General features: G+C 40.5%; 1 protein-coding gene across 4 annotated transcripts in view; it reads right to left on the reverse strand.

Moving 5' to 3' along the window:
• lmo7b (LIM domain 7b) overlaps nt 1-14,581 on the reverse strand; it is a 92,499-nt gene that overhangs the window by 19,648 nt on the left and 58,270 nt on the right. For 2 of the 4 annotated variants that reach the window (XM_060899017.1, XM_060899016.1), the window contains 8 exons: nt 12,461-12,552; nt 12,254-12,317; nt 9,120-9,145; nt 8,909-9,016; nt 7,204-7,293; nt 3,878-4,077; nt 1,443-1,498; nt 1,120-1,342 (listed from right to left, as the gene is read on the reverse strand). In XM_060899017.1, the coding sequence (XP_060755000.1) occupies nt 1,120-1,342; nt 1,443-1,498; nt 3,878-4,077; nt 7,204-7,293; nt 8,909-9,016; nt 9,120-9,145; nt 12,254-12,317; nt 12,461-12,552 (859 nt within the window). The remainder of the gene's footprint in view (nt 1-1,119; nt 1,343-1,442; nt 1,499-3,877; nt 4,078-7,203; nt 7,294-8,908; nt 9,017-9,119; nt 9,146-12,253; nt 12,318-12,460; nt 12,553-14,581) is intronic. The other 2 variants (XM_060899018.1, XM_060899019.1) reach the window with 2 other exon arrangements.

A 14,581-nucleotide genomic window follows, 5' to 3' on the forward strand; every position in this document is an offset into this window, starting at 1 on the left:
GTCGCCAGGTCATCACAAGGCTGACACAGACACCCATTCACACTCACACCTACGGTCAATTTAGAGTCACCAGTTAACCTAACCTGCATGTCTTTGGACTGTGGGGGAAACCGGAGCACCCGGAGGAAACCCACGCGGACACGGGGAGAACATGCAAACTCCGCACAGAAAGGCCCTCGCCGGCCACGGGGCTCGAACCCGGACCTTCTTGCTGTGAGGCGGCAGCGCTAACCACTACACCACCGTGCCACCCAGAGCAGGAAATGAAAACTAAAATAAGGAAACCTTACCGGTTATGGATTTACAAGGGTGAGACCAAATGGATTGTTACACGACATTACGGACATAAGTGTTCAAACATTACAACTGTACTTTTAAAACCAGAACGTCAAGCATGTAGGTGGTCATCTGGTCTACCATCAAAACCTCCATGACTACCAAACAGAACTGAATTGTGACTGTGAAAGAGGACCAACCTCCATGACTAATGGTTCACAACAGGGGGAAGGGGGGGGGGGGGGGGGAACCTACATTTTGTTCCCTGAGGGAAGATTGACCCAAAACAATCAGAACTGAACTTGCATGATAAATGAGACAGGAGGTACAATTCTAGTCTGGAGGAAAAAAAAAAAAAAACACATCATCAAGTTGACCTAAATAATTTGTTTGCAAAAAACTAAATACAATGACCAAGTTTTGTGCAAAAGGTCTAGTTCTTTCAAACAAAACCATCAGAACTGAAAAAGTTGTAAGCAAGTTGTTTACAACAAAAACCACCAAGTTTTGTTCCTCAAGGGAAGATCTACCCAAAACCTTCATCAAAACTGAAATCGAATGAGGTGCACAATTCTAATAAGGCCTGGAAAAATGTTAATTTGATCTAATTAACAAAACAATGACCAAGTTTTGTGCAGAGTGAAGAGTTTTTCCAAACAAAACAATCAGAATGGAAATCCATGGAGAACCGATGGAGGAGATACAATTTAACTCAACCGTTTACAAATGGACACCACGCCATGGCAACAGCTCATCAGCCTTGTGGCCAAATGAGCCAACAAGCTAATGAGGTGAAAGAGGCTTAGGCGTGCAGAAAAATTCCAAAAATAATTCTTCATTTACTTCAAGTTTGATGACAACGTATGAAGTTTCTCCGGAGTGTCGCATGACCATGAGACGAACCTTCTCAGTGGTGTCACATTGATGGGCTCCTTGTGGATGGTACAGGTGCTGCGCTGGCGAATCCAGCTGCTGTCAGTGAGGACTGGAGTCTTCTTCCTCATCTCCTCCAGGATCTGTAGCCGCTCCTGTTCAGCCCGAGACAGGCGGTCCTTCTTAACGCCCACTTCAGCCAATTAACACAGGAAATACGGAAAGAGAGGAACCAATTAGTTCAACAGGCAGTTCATTCAAATGGAGAGAGAGTGAAAATACAGCAGACAGACCTCTGGAATCTTGCTTGTGGCTTCCATCAAGTGAAGGAGTGGATATGGACTTCTTCCTGTGAACAAAAACAACCAATCAGCACATACAGATTTGTGAAGTCTTCTGTTGGTTTTAAAACACCAAACTGGTTCAGGAAGTGCTTTGGACCAGTCACATTTGAGAACCTATCTTGGCTAACAGTGATACAAGCCACTTTTTACAAGTTTGGTTACTAATGAACTACTGAGAACATGATAAAAAATCAATATAAATTTGGTATAAAAGCCAAGATCTAGATGTAGACAGGCGTACAGATGTTTGACAAGACATTCAGGCTCACGCATGCATTTAGAACGCTTTATTGAAGCATGAAGCGCACTGACCTGTCTGGAGCTGTTAACTTGGTAAATCCGTAAGATTCTCTCGGCCTGACACGCAACACAGCAGCACACATGTACAACAGAGCAGTGAAATTTGCAGCAGACACACAGCAAAACACTGATGCCTTCCAACATATTGCACTGGTGTCCTATACTGTACATAAACCATTAAACCAACTGTGTGTGGTGTATTTAGAGACCAAACCAGGGCATAAGGGTAGAAATGGATAATTATTGGTCTCGTCAGATCTCATCCACATTTCTGCCCTGATTTGGTTCCCAAATGTGTTTTTATTTATTTATATATATATATAATATAAATATTATATATATATATATATATATATATATATATATATATATATATATATATATATATATATATATATATATATATATATATTTTTTTTTTTTTTTTTTAAATGTGTGGAAAACTGAAGAAATATAGATGCGGACTAAGAAAAAAAAAAGAGCAATGATTTAAATGCTAGGTAGACATGGAATGTGTGATTAAATAGTACAAATTTAGGACCACATGAAATCAATGAAATGATAAATGAATCTCGATCAGCCATCACCAATTGCACTGTTTAGACGGCAGGGGCCATAATCACATACAATAGTGGGAACACACGACATGACTTCACCATAGGTGGAAGTAGCACTGCTCTAATGCCATGGAAAGAGCTGTTGTGCACTTGACTGTACACAGATTTAAGAAATCAGATTCTCTTTTTACAGACTACTGAACACTAAAGAGAACAAATGGAAGTTGAAAAGGACCATTCGTTAACTTTCGTCTTTAATAAAAGGAATATTTTTAGCCAATAGGCCATTATATTTTACTCCCTTTATGGATGTGGGTAAATTACTGTAGGTCATTACAAAAATGAAACCAGGGTTTGTTAAGAAAAGGGATATTTAATCTAAAGAATAAAAATATTGCATTTTTGGTAGAAGCCATGGCATAATGGTTAGAGAAGCAGCATTGGGACCAAAAGGTTCCTGGTTCGATTCCCTGGACCAGCAGGAATAGCTGAAGTGCCCTTGAGAAAGGCACCGAACCCCCAACTGCCCTGGGTACATTGTACGTAGCTCTGGAGAAGAGCATTTGCCAAATGCCCATAATGTAATGGTAAAATTTTCTCATCTCATTCTCATTATCTCTAGCCACTTTATCCTTCTACAGGGTCGCAGGCAAGCTGGAGCCTATCCCAGCTGACTACGGGCGAAAGGCGGGGTACACCCTGGACAAGTCGCCAGGTCATCACAGGGCTGACACATAGACACAGACAACCATTCACACTCACATTCACACCTACAGTCAATTTAGAGTCACCAGTTAACCTAACCTGCATGTCTTTGGACTGTGGGGGAAACCGGAGCACCCGGAGGAAACCCACGCGGACACGGGGAGAACATGCAAACTCCACACAGAAAGGCCCTCGCCGGCCCCGGGGCTCGAACCCAGGACCTTCTTGCTGTGAGGTGACAGCGCTAACCACTACACCACCGTGCCGCCCGGTAAAATTTTCTTTAACTTAAAAAAAAAAAAAAAGTAAAAAAAAAAAAGTGAGAAAGTCAAATCATGAACCCAATCAAATCATGAATTGAGTAAATTGTTACACCATCTTTTTTCTTATGCTTAAGAAACATGGACAACAGATCTATGGCAACCCCTAACAGGAGCAGCTGAATGATTGTCCATCTGGCTTTCTGCCACAATTAATCCCCCAAATATTATAGTGATTTATCACTTTTAATAGACTCATGAACCAAGCTTGATCACATTGGCTCACAAATGAACTTCCCTGAATGTCTCAGATTACTCTGTGCTAGCTGAAATCATTTAATACCCATATCCTAATTGCCAGGTATATTTTCAAATGATCATTAAAGGAGTAGCAAATTAAAAAGCATTAAAAGAATTCACAGATCCTTCTCTGTGACGATCCTTTTCAGATTGCTACTTGATTGAGTAGTCTTCACTCCTTTAATTCTTTAGTGTAAAGAGGAAGAGACTTGCATTAAAAACACTTTTGAAATCTCACACACACCATCCCTACATCTCTCACCATTGACTTGTCTTTGAGGAATCATGCTCCTCCTTGGTCGGATGACCAGCTGCTATTTGGACTTGTTTGTTCTGGAGGAGTGCCACCTCTTGGGCTTGCCGAGTCGGTGCCACAAGAGATGAGGAATTTGATCGGTGGAGGAAAGAGACTGGAGTATAATGCACAATGTTTCCACTGGGCAGAGGGGCCACGTCCCGATTCTGTAGAGAAAGGCAAGAGAATAGAAGAATAACTTAGAATTGGCATGTGTAGGTAAAGGGGAACTGAAGGCAAGTTTGTCATCAAAATTCTCATTTTATAAAGTGTAGGAATGCATTTCTGATAGCCATTTTGTCACTGCTATAGCAAATTATGAGTGAAATATGCCATCAGTCCATATATCAAAGCAATGGCTGTGAAGATTTGTTGAGACCTGTGCGAGATATCGTAGGACGGAAGTAAAATGTACAGCGGAAATCAAAATGACCGTTGTCAAAAGACACATGCGCCCTCTTTCGAATGCTGATGTAATCAAGCCAGAAATTGCTCCCTACTCACTATATAGTGGGGACGCCATTTTGTAGTGCTGTCCGAAAACCTGGTGAGTATTGTGTGGGAAATACGCTCAGTATAATACGTATTTATTATTTTGAAAACCCACCAGCCGCCTGATCTGGCACGGTTTAATCGTGCGATAGCAATGACACAAATACCAGCACGATGGACTCGTCCTTATCCTGTCGTGTTCCCAACTCCTCTCTACTCCATGTTGGCTTGAAGTCGTATGGAATAATCTCCAAGTCACATACACAAGGGAGGCGGATGCATGTGCAGAAGCATACAGTTTAATAAAGTGCTGGCAAACAATCCAAAACGGCAAGCTAGTTGCCTAGTAAACTAGACCCACCTGCCTAGCGGCCAAAAATATTTTTGCCTAGCGAGTGGGTCTAGCCTCGCACCATATAAACAAAAACACTCCGGGCATCAAATCGTGCCCACCAATCACAACGCAAGGTTTTTGTTTGGATTCTTTGGGCGGGCTTTTGCAGGAGTGACGACAAAGCTGCGCGACGCTGGAGAAAGCACAGCAGGAAAGATGGCTATGGCTAGTGAACAGCGCGCGTTTGACTCCGCTTTGGAATCAGTTTTAGAAGAATTAGACTTGGAGTTTTCGTTGAAACATGAGCAGGAAGAGGCTCTCTGCTCATTCCTTTTCAAGAAGGACGTTTTTGCCGTTTTGCCGACCGGCTATGGCAAAAGTCTGATCTACCAGCTGGCTCCGCTCGTAGCCAAAAGGATGGGGCTAGTTTGTGCAGTACAAAGAATTAATAAACAGCTTTGAAACATTACTTTTTGATTGTTTCTTATTTTCCCGTTATTTTAAATTTAAGGGAAATTATTTCACCAAACACCACTAAATAAAAACTCTCAAAAACAGTTTAAGCAAACCCTTGAAAAACACTTGGGGGGGTGTGCATGTGGTACAGACTCCAAACTTGTGGTCATCATCTCCAAACTTCTTAATATCTAGAACCTGTTTATTAATTAATACACATTTTGAAAAATTATTTATTTCAAGGCCTCCCCCACTGCTTTCTGTCACTCTGACTACGTCACAGTCACTGTTGCGCTGATTGGTCAGAGCGTTGGCCTATACGCACAGAGACAGTTTGAAAGACAGCGGTTTGTTCCTCCTACCCCCTTCGGAAATGTCTACGGATCGAGGCCAGACTAAATATTCACATTTAGTCTGGCTTGCCAGGCTAGCAAGCTAGATCAAAAACGAGAACACATGCAAAAGGTTCAGTCAAGGTGCAAACAGTACATCAAAGGCTAAGCAAGGACAAGAATGAGAAACAGGAAATCAATACAACAGGTAGAAAGGCTCTAACATGCTTCGTAATACTTCATGATGCAAATGCATCAGCAGTCCTTAAATAGGCAAACAGTTCCTTAATTGAGCTCAGGTGCACCTTGTTCACGGCACGCGTGCTGAAGTCCACTCGGCACACCTTCAGGTGCACGCGCCACAGTACACAGGACTGACACTCCATCACTGATGAAGCTGGCAAATCTTAAAATTAATCTAAATTGGAATTATAAATGGCCGCGCTGACACTTCACGTTTGAAGTCTCGCACAAGTCTTGTGAAGATCACACGGATAAGTGACGCCTGCTGTGGACCATACAGACTACATTCAACATGGCTAAAAACCGAAAAGGCCGACAAGTGTAATATGCCAATATGAGTCATGATATAAAAAGGTTAATAAAACCGAAAACGTAAATGAACACGTAAAGAAATAAAGCAAGTTTAAAAAGGACTTCAGCTCCCCTTTAAATGAGTATTACAAGATCTCAACCTTGTTTCCATGCAATGAAAGGAGAGAAAAGAAAAAAAAAACACCCCACACACTTGGCTTCTGGTCACTTATAATGAAGATGGAAGTGTAGAAGCTGAACTCCATCAATAAATGTTTAAAACGTGCTTCTATTTAACATCATTTCAAAACTTGGAAAGAAAATTGCACAAAAGCTGTCCTTATGTACAGTAGATTTCTTACACACCGTCTCTGCACCATCAGACCCACACAACTCCAATGTGCAATTATGAAATCCTAACATGCAATTAGAATAAGTCAATATACTGATCTTGGCATACTACTGCCACCTAGAGGCAGCTGACACCAATATAACTCACTTATGTAATGTTCATTTCACTTCACATCCCAGAAGTGTCCCGTTATCCCCAATTTACCAGTAGAATAAGCATATTAAAACCCAAAATGTGGAGAATCTGAACATTTCAGCTGTATCCTTATCCTGCATCTGAAAAATTATACAGGATTTTATGGTCAGAAGGTATTGGTTAATCTTCATCAGTACATCTAGTTTGGATAGTAGCGCCAGCAGTCAGTCATTCAACTCTCAGGTTTGAGTTCATGCTTGTTGTAATACATTCAGTTCTACAGGAACAAATTGTACAAAGACATCTTTGGGTGGACATTCCACAGGAACTGACATGAGAAAGATGTGTAATTGTATATAAACCAAAGTCTTCTGAGACAGACACTTAAGGAAGGAGTCTCCAGCATCAACACTTTGTAAAACCATAACTCATCTTCAGGACAGAAGTTTAGAACAAAGCAGAAGTGTTTTGTGGTTTCAGAATAGAGCGGAAAAAAAAAAAAAGAGGCTGTGAGGAGCCCACTGTTTACAACTGCTATAATGTATGTGATAACGAAGATATTTCATAAATGTTCAACATTAAATGCAAGCATCAATGGATTAAAAAGTATGATGGTTGCATTTAATTCTAGAATTACACACTTTACAATTTAACAAACCTCAGGGCTGCTGGTTTCTTCTAATGCTGCTTCCTGCTGATCTCGTCTCCATGCTTCTTCTAGTCTCTCTTGATCACGCCTGTACTTCTCCTGACATACACACAGGAAATACTGCAGTCTTGTTTTCTGCTGAGAAGTAGCTGTACTGATGTTTCACCTCAATATTATTTCAAACTCTGAAGGTGATGATACACAGGGCAACAATGGTTGGTTTCTCTTTCACAGTGGGAACAGCCCACTGTAAACAGGATAAAACCTGTCAGCTGTAGTTTAGGCTATTTGGAGGTAAAACTTGTTGTAAGATGACATGCACATTTTGTGCTTCAGATGATTCAGGACTGATTCAATTCAATCTTGAATGGTGCCTTTTTTACTTCAACTCAATCCAACTGAAGATCAGCTCAAGTGTAAATATTTCTATACATTACGAGCTGTGCAGTTCATACACAGGAAAAATGACTGAACAATTTTTTCAGAATTAAAAGTCTCAAAAATAGTTAATTTTGCTCTACTTTGAGTTGAGAAAGTACAATTTGGAGTTGGAGCAAAATTACAGTGTAATTGTGTAAGAGTTGGTTGTGGCTCTGAACTAACTAAAAATAGTACAAGAGTTAATTTCAAGACACACTGAACAGTCAAATACCAGATAAATGAAGCTGCTGTAAAAAGCAGTTTTAGAAGCGTGTTGGAATGAATGAATGAATGTATGTGTGTGTGTGTGTGTGTGTGTGTGTGTGTGTGTGTGGGGGGGGGGGGGGGGGGGTAACCATTGTGATAAACTGTTTTGATCACTTGACCTGATGGGATTAAGAGCTGGCCATGGAAGGGGTTCTCACTCTTCTCATTGAACAGAATGGTATTTTTTCCTCTTTGCATTGAATACCCCTCCCACTGCCAACCCTTTATCCCAAAACAGTAGGACAAGTTTTGATGGCCAGTTGATTATCCATATTAATGGAGTTTAAGCCCATATAAATGGATTTAAGTTTTTGTGCTTGATACATTCCCAAGACTGAACAGAAATCACCTCAAGTGACCAAAACAGTTCGACACAATGGGTCAGGTCATGTTTTTTCCACATATTCCAACAGTTCCAAGTGCTTTTTGCAACATTTTTAAAGTACAAATGATGTACTACATGTAACTGAACACCCCCCCCCCACACACACACACACCAAAAAAAATATCCATGAGTTTGAAAACACTACTTAGATTTGTTGAAATTGACAAAGCATACAAAATCATTAACGTGCCAGAAAAACACTCAGACCCAAGAGGGTTAAACGATTATGTTCTTGCCATTATATTTTTGTGATGCGTCAGTTATTAGTTATAGCATGTGATTGAGGCTAGTAGCATTTTTTAAAGCACTTTTTTTTTTAAAAAAATAAAAAGCGTTAACCAGAAATGTAGTTATTTTGACTTCTAAATGTTAAGATAATGGCAACTTATCTTTTGACCAGAGTATCTATTCCATTTTGTTCCAGAAGTGATACTTGAGCAAAATAAAAAGCTGAAGCCAAGACAAAAAAAAAAAAAAAAAGTGACTGCTGCAAATGTTTGTCCATTTTTGCAGCATCTCTCCGACAACAGATTTGCTCTTATCTGATTGGTTGCCAATTACCTGTTGCCCAAAAAGTTGCCTTGCATCACCTTTATACCTTACCTAGGCTTTAGTAGTCCTACACCATGTCCCTCTTCTTACCTGCAGGAGGTGCTCCTGCTCCATCTGCCATTTCTCTTGTCTCCTCCTTTCCTCCTCAGTGTTCCAGCACCAGCGTGAGGACGACGCACCAATAGAGGGAACCTGCAGCTACAGGAAGACATTCACAGAAGAATTAGGAAGGAAGTGATCATCTTTTATACCTCAACTATAAATTATCAAATCTGCAAACAACCAACCAATAATGACTTACGTCTGATATCGCCGACTCTGAGCCTCCTGAAGTGAAGTGGGGGAGAATCATGGGGGGATGGTTAGTTAATGTGTTTATTTTACAGTACACATGCAAAAGACTAAAGGAATACTCCAGAATTAACCTAATCTAGCCACTTCCTGGAGTGTATTTGTGTCTAAGGGGCAGCTGTTGAATTCAGCCAGTAACGTGTCAAAATGTGACATTGACAAATGTAAAAATTAAAAAAAAAAAAAAAACAACCCTGTACAGAATTACAGGTTGCACTTCCTTTTTGTCTGAACAAACCGTCTACGACAGTCCTACATATAAAATGTTCACCAAGTTCAACAACTGCCCTTAGACTTGGTCAATTTCAAGAAACAGGTTTTCTATTCAGTTCTCAGTACAAATAAACATGCTGGAACAAGGATTGTGTAGCAATTCATACACTAAAATTAAGGCCAAAGGGGGGGGGGAAAAAAAAAAAAAAGTGTATTCCTTTAAAAAGAGCCACACCCATTAAGTACTCATGCTAAATTTGGCGTTTCAGATCTCAGGAAGAGCACACAGGCAAACACAGCAGTCATTTACCACAAAGGTAGACTGAGGAGTCCACTGTGGAACCAGAGGAACCTGAGGTGTATATAAAAAGGTGTAGATAAATTCATTATGAAAAGTAGGATTATTTAACAGAGCCTAGGTAAACCCCACCATCATGACCTGAACAGTACCTGTTATTTAGCACAAATCCAAAGTCTCTTTACATCTTAAAAAAAAAAAAAAAAGCACCCACCCCTCAGCTTGATCTAGGAAGGGGCTTATGACTGCTTCGGGACTGGAAGCTGGAAATTTCTGCTGCTGTCCATGTTAAGGATCAGTTGTTGATCCCTGAAATGTGGACTGAAAAGCAGATTCTTTGGTGCCTTTGGATATTTGTAGTTAAGCCATAAACCTTGAATTGTGGGCACCTTCATAGATCTGATCAGAAGTGACAAGTTATCACAAATTCAACTGACTCAATTACACGTTTGGCAAATTAACCGGGGGATTACATCTCTTGCCCTGCTTGACGAGTTTTGCTGACTAACAGAAGAATCTACTCCTAAAAACTCAAATTATTAAAAGGCCATTTGATATCCCACCATTTTCATATGTAGGACTAATAAAGCTACAGAGTCTAACTGAAAAAAAAAATTTTTCAATGAGAAAAATGAGACTGTCTCCATCACCAACAGTTGCCATATGTAAACAAATTAAAAACTTCCACTAAAAAGTATCCTAGAACGAATGGCAATTTAAGGAGAACTGAAGGCAAATTTATCAAAATTCTCAGTTTATTAAATATCAGGATGCATTTTTGATTGCTATAGCAAGTTATGAGTGTTTGAAACATGCTCTGTAATACATCAGTCCATATGTCAAAGCAATGGCTGTAAGCGAGATTCGTTGAGACCAGTGCGAGACATTGTAGGACGGAAGTAAAACGTACAGCGGAAATCAAAGTGACCAACATCTGCCAAAAGACGCATGCGCCCCCTTTCGAATGCTGACGTAATCAGACTGGAAGTTTTGTTCGTGTCGATGGCAATCAGGAAAGTTTTAAAAAAAGTAGGCAGTAACAGTCATTTAAACTTGTTTTTGTGCAATATTTCATTTGGGAAAAAAAAAAAAGTTTTCAAAATGGTGGCACTGACACCTGGCTGACGCTTCATGAATATCGCGCAGATAAGTGATGCCTGCCGTGGACCAAATGAACTAAATTCAACATGGCTAAAAACCAAATAGGCCGATAAGTATAATATTTAATTGTGATTTAGTTGCCAATACGAGTCACGATATAAGGTTACTAAAACTGAAAAAAATTGAACACGTTAAGAAATGAAGCAAGTTTAAAATGACTTTAGTTCTCTTTTAAATTAAAAGTGAAATATAAAATATTCAGGAATGACAACCCAGCCAAAATTAATACCAGTTGTTTATAAGACTGCAATTGTGAAGCAAGACGAAGATTATGCCAAGATGTAAGGTTTTCATCAAGCTGTGGCTAGTTTAAAGTGAAATTCACTTTGTTGCAGCATGTTTTTATTCCATTTCAATTTTTTGTTCAATGTTATCAGCTGCTATAAACGTTAACACCAAGTTATCAAAATCAATAAACCACACATTTGTCAATTGTGTGAAAAACCATGTGCATAGATTAGACAATTCGCACAAATCAATCAGATCAAGAACAGCTTGCACTTTATTTGAATAATAAAGTGTGTTTTTTCCATCACTAAACCCATCGTTGAAACAATGGGATTGATGGAAAAAAAAAAAATTCAGTTCACTAATCCTGTTCTCTTAACTGAGCACTCTGAACAGAAATGGATGTGTATATACACTATACTGTTGGCTGTAGCAGTGTACTGTCAGGGTACGTACTGTGTTAAAATAATTTGGAGGGAGGATTGTGACTAACAGGCTACATCAAACATGTCTGCATGGGGAAATACAATTACGCCTTTTCAAACCGGAATCTCGGCAACTTTCATTTAAAAAAAAAAAAAAAAAATAATAATAATAATAATAATAATAATAATAATAATAATAATCCCACACATCTTAACCTGATCAGTAAGTACTCATAATAAAATAGTGTTCTTGGATCTTGTGCTATGGTGGTGTAGTGGTTCGCACTGTCGCCTCACAGCAAGGTCCTGGGCTTGAGCCCAGCTGCCAGCGAGGGCCTTTCTGTGTGGAGTTTCTATGTTCTCCCCATGTCTGCACAGGTTTCCCCCCACAGTCCAAAGGCATGCAGGTTAGGCTAATTGGTGGCTCTAAATTGACTGTAGGTGTGAGTGTGAATGGTTGTCTCCGTCAGCCCTGTGATGACCTGGCGACTTGTCCAGGGTGTACCCCACCTCTCACCCATATAGTCAGCTGGGGTGGGCTCTGGCTTGCCTGTGACCCTGTGGGACAGGATAAGTGGCTACAGATAATGGATGGATCTTGTGCTAAATAACCATAAACTGACCTGAACTGAATTAACAGGAAGCAGCTAATAATCCTCAAAGCCCAAGTTGCCTGAGAGATTTAGAAGTGAAGAGCTTTCTCCTTTGTCCCTGTCAAATTGAAGTCAAAGCCAGTTGAAATGCAAACCCATCACTTACCTTTGTTTTTTGTTGGGACGGGACCGTCCATGACACTCCTATCGGTTGCTTTCAATGGCAAACCCTGCAGTCAACATTAACAGGGGAGGGGGAGCACATCATTACTGCATCAACCATCCGGTGAATTTGACCTTTAGAAATTCCTGAAATTGTGCCATTTGATTGATGACAGTACAAAGTCTCTTCTGATGTTAACAGTTCACTCACATTAACAGGATGGCCATTGACCTGCGCTTTAGTCTTGCTCTCCATAGGCAGGCTGGAGGTGGTACTGATGGAGGTGTGGTGATCTGCATGACCTACATGTTAGACACACTAGTAAGACTTTATACCCTTTAAACAGCAATCCAATTCTGAAGTTAGGTCTACATTGGAAAATATAGAAAGCAGTGTTTGGCCTATTGTAAAAAGCCACAATAATGCAGAACTTTAACATGGCATAGAAGCAGATCATTCGATGTTGGCTAGACTCCGGAGGAAACGGACACCCACTCGAATAGGCTCTCTAATCCAGATTATAAAGACACGCACACTTAACTTGGCTCATCCTCATTTCTTGGAACTTGCAATGTTCAGTAGGCATGTAAATGCCATGTTGTGCAACGATAAATCAATACGAATTTGAATCATTGAAACTGATTAACAGGGCACAATCTTAGTTTTTCCTGGCTGTAATTGTATTGTTTGGACAGCAGAGGCATTTAAGCCTTTACTCCTCACATGTACATTAGAGATAGTACTACAAGCCTCGAGTACAGCTCGTGCCCTAATTAAGGACTTGACTCAACTTGGACTCGAATTCGTGCATTAACGGCATTCAGACTTAAATTGGAAACGAGGACTTGGATTTTCTTCATTTTTGCATTATGCCAAATTATGGCATGCGATATTTAGTACAAAATTAATGTAGATATAATTTCATGAAAGACTGTCACGCATGCACCAAGGTGTGCAGGTATCAGATAGACCCCGGTGTACTCCAGACAGTATGCACATGCTGTAAGTGACTTGCACAGGATTAAGATACAATCAGCAGACCTATATAAAAACTGAAAATGCATGCACTTCGCGAAGTATTGAGTTGCGTTGGTGACATTACCAAGCCTTATTTCCTTGCTTGGTTTCCTGATCCCTGATTTCCTGTTTTTGATTCTGCCAAGTCTACGATAGCCCGTTTGTCTCGCTCGACCTATTGCCCATTTCACCATTTTATGATTTTGTCTGCTGTTCTGGATTGTTTATTAGTACAAGTGAAGACAGGTAAACACCTTCTGCACTTAGTGCATCCATCTCCCAACCATCTGACAATACTTCACACTCCCTGACAAAGAGAAGCACATTCACCTGTTCATGCACTGTTCAGGAACAAACTAATGCTAATGGGGCTAAAACAGCCACCATCAAATGGTGCAGTTGGAATCTTGTTCTTGGACTCGACTCTTTTTTAATGACTTGGAATTGACTCGGACTTGAACACTGGGGACTCTAGGTTTAGTGACTCTACTAAAACACTTTAGAGAACAGTGAAATTCTCTCTGCATTTAACACAATTGGGGATGTGACCACACATACCCAGAGCAGTGGGCAGCTGGGGGTTAAAGTGCCTTGCTCAAGGGCACTTCAGTCACTCTTGTTGGTCCAGGGAATCAAACTGGTGACCTTTTGATCCCAAACCTTCCCCATACATAGGAGTGCAGAGAAATATGCAAGAGCGGTGCAGGATGACCGTGGTGGTGAGAGGTTGGAATGACCGATAGGTTCAGGGTGTTGGTGGGATTACATCAAGGATCAGCGCTGAGCCCTTTGTCTGTAATAAATGATTGACTGAGACAAGATCACGCAGGAAACTCTGGACTATGATGTTTACAGATGACCCGGATCCATACTGAAAGCAGGGAACAGGTTGAGGAAAGTCTGGAGAAGTGGAGCTATGCACTGGATAAGAGGAATGAAAGTCAGTAAGAGCAAGATGGAATACATGTGTGAATTTGAGGGATGACTGGAATGGTGAGGGCACAGTAGAGGTGGCAAAAGTGGAAGAGATTAAATAATTGGTTGACTGTTCAAAGACAATGGGGAAAGCAGAAGAGAGGTGAAAACAGTACAGGCAGGGTGGAGAAGAGTGTCAAGAGTGATTTGCAATAGAAGAGTAAAAGGGAAGATGTACAAGATGGTAGTGAGACCAGCCATATTATGGGTTGGAGATTGGCACTGACAGACAGGAGGCAGAGCCAAAGATGAGATGTGTGCTGGAAGTGATAAAGATGGACAGGATTAGGAACAAGAGTACTCAGAGCACAGTATCCCCCACTAGCAACCACAACCTTA

The sequence above is a fragment of the Neoarius graeffei genome, chromosome 18, assembly GCF_027579695.1.
Source record: "Neoarius graeffei isolate fNeoGra1 chromosome 18, fNeoGra1.pri, whole genome shotgun sequence".
Lineage (NCBI taxonomy): Eukaryota > Metazoa > Chordata > Actinopteri > Siluriformes > Ariidae > Neoarius > Neoarius graeffei.